Here is a 4,018-nt window from a genome sequence, read left to right as displayed (position 1 = left end):
AAAAGCTTGGAGAAAATTGGATCAGGGAGAATCGTCACCCAACTTTCATTATTTCCAAGTGGTGTGATTGAATTAAAGGGCAAGATGGTGGTTGGAGAGGAGTGGTGGTGGTGGTGGTGGTGGTGGTGGATGGGGGTAGAGAGAGGTAGGGAGGGAGGGAGGGAGGGAGGGAGGGAGGGTGCAGGGGGAGGAGGCGGCGGAGGGGTGCGTAATGGCGTGGTATTAAATTCTAATTAGAGATGCAGGGGATCAATGATGGGGAGGTTGGACAGCCCGGGCCCCCAGTGCCAGCCCAATAGACTGATGAGTTATTGTCATGTAAAAAAGCGCTAGCAATAAGACCAAACGCTTTGCTATTGTCCAAGCGGAAAGAGCCAAGTTTATTATGAGGACTATATGCTCTAGAGACCTCGGGCTAGGCGGCTCTTAGGGGGCTTTTCATAAAACAGGGCTAGGTTCCTATAAAGGAGGCCAGTTTTGGAGCAGGCGCTGAGCAGTGAACATCTACCCACCGTCCAGCCTTTTTTTTTTCCTCCTTCCAACCAGTTCAAACCCAACAAAGTCCATCTTTTCCCCCCTCAAACTCAGACCTCCGCGCGTCCTCCTCATTTTTTTCTCCTTTTCATTATTATTATTATTATTATTATTATTATTTTTATTTTTTTTTACCCCTTTTCGAACCCATTTTTTTCAGGGGGAGGGGGGGTGCTTTTCTTTGACTTTTTTTTTTTTTTTTTTTTTTCCCAGGGAAAGTGCAGCTTTCTTTCTCTACCGAGCCTTCTCAAATGTATAAAATGGAGTATTCTTACCTAAATTCCTCTGCCTACGAGTCATGTATGGCCGGGATGGACACCTCGAGCTTGGCATCGGCCTACGCGGACTTCAGCTCGTGCAGTCAAGCCAGCGGGTTTCAGTACAATCCCATCAGGACCACGTTCGGGGCCACCTCCGGCTGTCCGTCCCTCACGCCGGGCTCCTGCAGCCTGGGGACGCTGCGGGACCACCAGAGCAGCCCGTACGCCGCAGGTAAAAAAAAAAAGAAAAAAAGAAGAAGCATGCAGCTCCGCAGCCTTCCAACCGGGTGTATTATAGGACGCCCCTTGATTGCATTTGAAAATGGAAATGTGTTTAGTATTTACCAAACGAAATTTGCTTACACAAATGAAAGAATTTATCACGTTAGAAGCGATTGCAGGCAAGCGGTAATTCGGTTACGGGGTTATACTATCCCAGTCACACCCAAAACCGCCAACAGAATTATCTTAAGCTGCCAAAATGATAGGCATAATTTATTTACTTTGAGATGAGACATAAAGCTTCGAAAAATAATTAGATAACCAAAGACTAAAGCTCATTATTGACACCGAATTGGAGTTTACAGTAGCAACAAAGCGGGCTGAACGGGAAGATTATGACAAGTTTTCAAACTCGAGCCCCGATCTGAGGAGCAACAATTAGTTTAACGTTACAATTAACCGCATCACAGGTCAGCAGCATTATCAGTTCTGAACTAATTCACAGGTAATCAAAGGCATAATACGATTGAAAGCTTTAACTCGGCGTCCTTAACCGGATTTTATACAAAATATCGAATTTGAATTCGCTTCCATTTGACAAACCATTACATTACGCACACACACACACACACACACACACACACACACTTCTTACCTTCCCCGGATAAGACCCCCTGCACAGCTAACGGTGACATTCGGTTTGCAGTTCCGTACAAACTGTTCACGGATCACGGCGGACTGAACGAGAAGAGGAAGCAGAGGCGCATCCGGACCACGTTCACCAGCGCGCAGCTGAAGGAGCTGGAGCGGGTCTTCGCCGAAACGCACTACCCGGACATCTACACCAGAGAGGAGCTGGCGCTCAAAATCGATCTGACTGAAGCCAGAGTGCAGGTAAACACGAAGCACCGGGCGCTCGTTGCACACGCGCGATTACGAACGGCTGGATTTAGGAGGCACGCGTGAAAACATCCCTCACACGTTCGGTGTAATCACGCGTTTTAAATCGATTTTTAAGCAAATTCCAAGCTGCGTTGCTTTGGTAGGGTGAAGCGCTGACTGCGCACTGTTGTGCACTACTGCGCAAAATGAAGACACACTTACAGAGGTTGAAGCCTCGCTGCAGCAAGATGATTCGGAAAACAAAACGTACTGGTCCCTTGTCTTTATGACAGTTTTCTAAACATTAAAGTGAGCGCTGATATATAACTTTAGTGGGTTTTTGTTGTTGTTGTCGTCGTCGTAAACAAACATAACAACGTCGTTTAACGTTCCCTTTTTTCTCAACTCCTCAGGTGTGGTTCCAAAACCGGCGTGCCAAATTCCGCAAGCAGGAGCGAGCAGCCGCAGCGGCCGCAGCGGCTGCCAAGTCCAATTCCGGGAAGAAGGTCGACCCACGGGACGAAGACAGCAAAGAGATCAAAACCACCGACCCAGACAGCACAGGAGGACCGGGCCCGAACCCGGTGCCCACCTCCAACTGCGGCGGACCGAGCCCCAATACAGGCCAGATCAACACCACCGGGAACGGACAAGTGGACCAAGTGAAGACCTCCCCCGTGTCCAACGGCATGGGAGTGACGGCGCCGAGCCAAGGCTGGGCCACCGCGCCGGGGACCATCACCTCTATCCCGGACTCGTTGGGCGGGCCCTTCGCCAGCGTACTGTCGTCTTTGCAAAGACAGAACGGAGCCAAAGCTGCATTAGTAAAAACCAGCATGTTCTAATGAAGCTTCAAGAAAAGAAAAGAAAGAAAAACAGGGCAGAGGAAAAGAGAGAGAGAGAGAGAGAAAAAAAACAAACAACGTTTCCTCCTTCTCTGGAGACTGAAAAGCAATGGCCCAAGACAGACTTAAGGACAATAAAAAGCAGTTAGAAAACAAATAACTACTGTTATTTTCATTTTTACGCCGTTTCTTGTGGTCAGTTGACAGTTTAAAAAAAATATCCATCTCGACAAGTCGTTTTTCTTTTCTTTACACAAGTGCAAGTTGTGTGAGATGATTCCAAACATTTCAACCTGAAAAACAAGGTAGACAAATGTAAATTTACCATAAAAAAAAAACCCACACACGTCTGTTGAGATTATTTATGCATAAATTCAAAGCAAGATCTCATCCTAAACTTGTTTTCAGAAAAAAAAAACAACAACAACTCTGAAAAACATTTATTGTGTGCTTGATGAAGTGACTTGTTGAGATGATTATTATTATTTTTTTTTTTGTATGTCCAGATTACGAGCAAAACAAATGTCGGCGCACTGAAAAAAACGCGTGTTTTGCCATCAGTGAGCAAAAGAGCCTCGTTCAAGTCCCATTAAAAACGTCAGAGTTCAACAGCTGCTTCGTTTGGTACAGAGGCGTGTGATATCCACGCGCTGAGGATGCTCTCCTACAACAACAACAACAACCACCCAACAAGACGCTGACGCTTTTTGTTTTGTTTTGTTTTTGTTTTTGTTGTTGTTGTTCCCTATAGACACAACCTGCTGTGTGGAAGTGGCCTCTTGTTCTCGTTCCTTCTAGGGCTGCTGACAGTTTAGTTTCTTTAAATTATCGATATAAACACAACTATTTCCTCGAGAGAAAAAAAAAGAAGAAAAAAAAAGGCACAAACTACTGCAAACGTTCACCTCTGACAGGAAATCTGTATGTTTTGTGTGTCTTTCTACGGCAGTGTTTTTGTGGCTCAAATTGTATAGTGTTAATACGTATTATTGTCTCCTATAGTTGGACCATAGGCCATACTCCCTCGTAGATCGATCATACAAAAGTCTTTTTGATGTTTTACATAAATTCCCTCGGAAGAATTTATTTTGGGTAAAAAAAAAAGAAAAAAAAAAGGGAATGGATGCAAACATTGTATTTATTTCTATATAATTTGCATGTTGTCTCTTTGTCTGATTTTACAATGATTTCCCTCCCATTTTGTGAGCATTATGTAACACGTTTTGTCTGGGATCTGAAAGTTATTTATATGTAGGTAATGAATGCTTATATTTA

The 4,018-nt window shown here is 44.8% G+C and overlaps 1 protein-coding gene across 1 annotated transcript; it reads left to right on the top strand.

The window, feature by feature from the left end:
- Positions 1–749: 749 nt before the first annotated feature.
- Positions 750–3,072, top strand: phox2bb (paired like homeobox 2Bb). Its single transcript, XM_069701674.1, has 3 exons — positions 750–1,026; positions 1,723–1,910; positions 2,312–3,072. Exons 1-3 carry the CDS (start codon positions 786–788, stop codon positions 2,741–2,743), a joined length of 861 nt encoding a protein of 286 aa, XP_069557775.1. The 5' UTR covers positions 750–785; the 3' UTR covers positions 2,744–3,072.
- The last annotated feature ends 946 nt before the right edge of the window (positions 3,073–4,018 follow it).

This window comes from Brachyistius frenatus, unplaced genomic scaffold, assembly GCF_029030835.1.
Source record: "Brachyistius frenatus isolate BFR_SWC_R1_liver_20210118 unplaced genomic scaffold, ASM2903083v1 Contig_38, whole genome shotgun sequence".
NCBI classification, from domain to species: domain Eukaryota; kingdom Metazoa; phylum Chordata; class Actinopteri; family Embiotocidae; genus Brachyistius; species Brachyistius frenatus.
Note: the sequence above shows the minus strand (reverse complement) of the source record. Positions and strands in the feature narration are given on the sequence as shown.

Coding starts and splice junctions, on each gene's coding strand:
- phox2bb (XM_069701674.1), top strand. CDS start 786: ATGTATAAAATGGAGTATTCTTACCTAAATTCCTCTGCCTACGAGTCA. Junction 1,027..1,722: donor GAGCAGCCCGTACGCCGCAG/GTAAAAAAAAAA, acceptor TTCGGTTTGCAG/TTCCGTACAAACTGTTCACG. Junction 1,911..2,311: donor TGACTGAAGCCAGAGTGCAG/GTAAACACGAAG, acceptor TCAACTCCTCAG/GTGTGGTTCCAAAACCGGCG.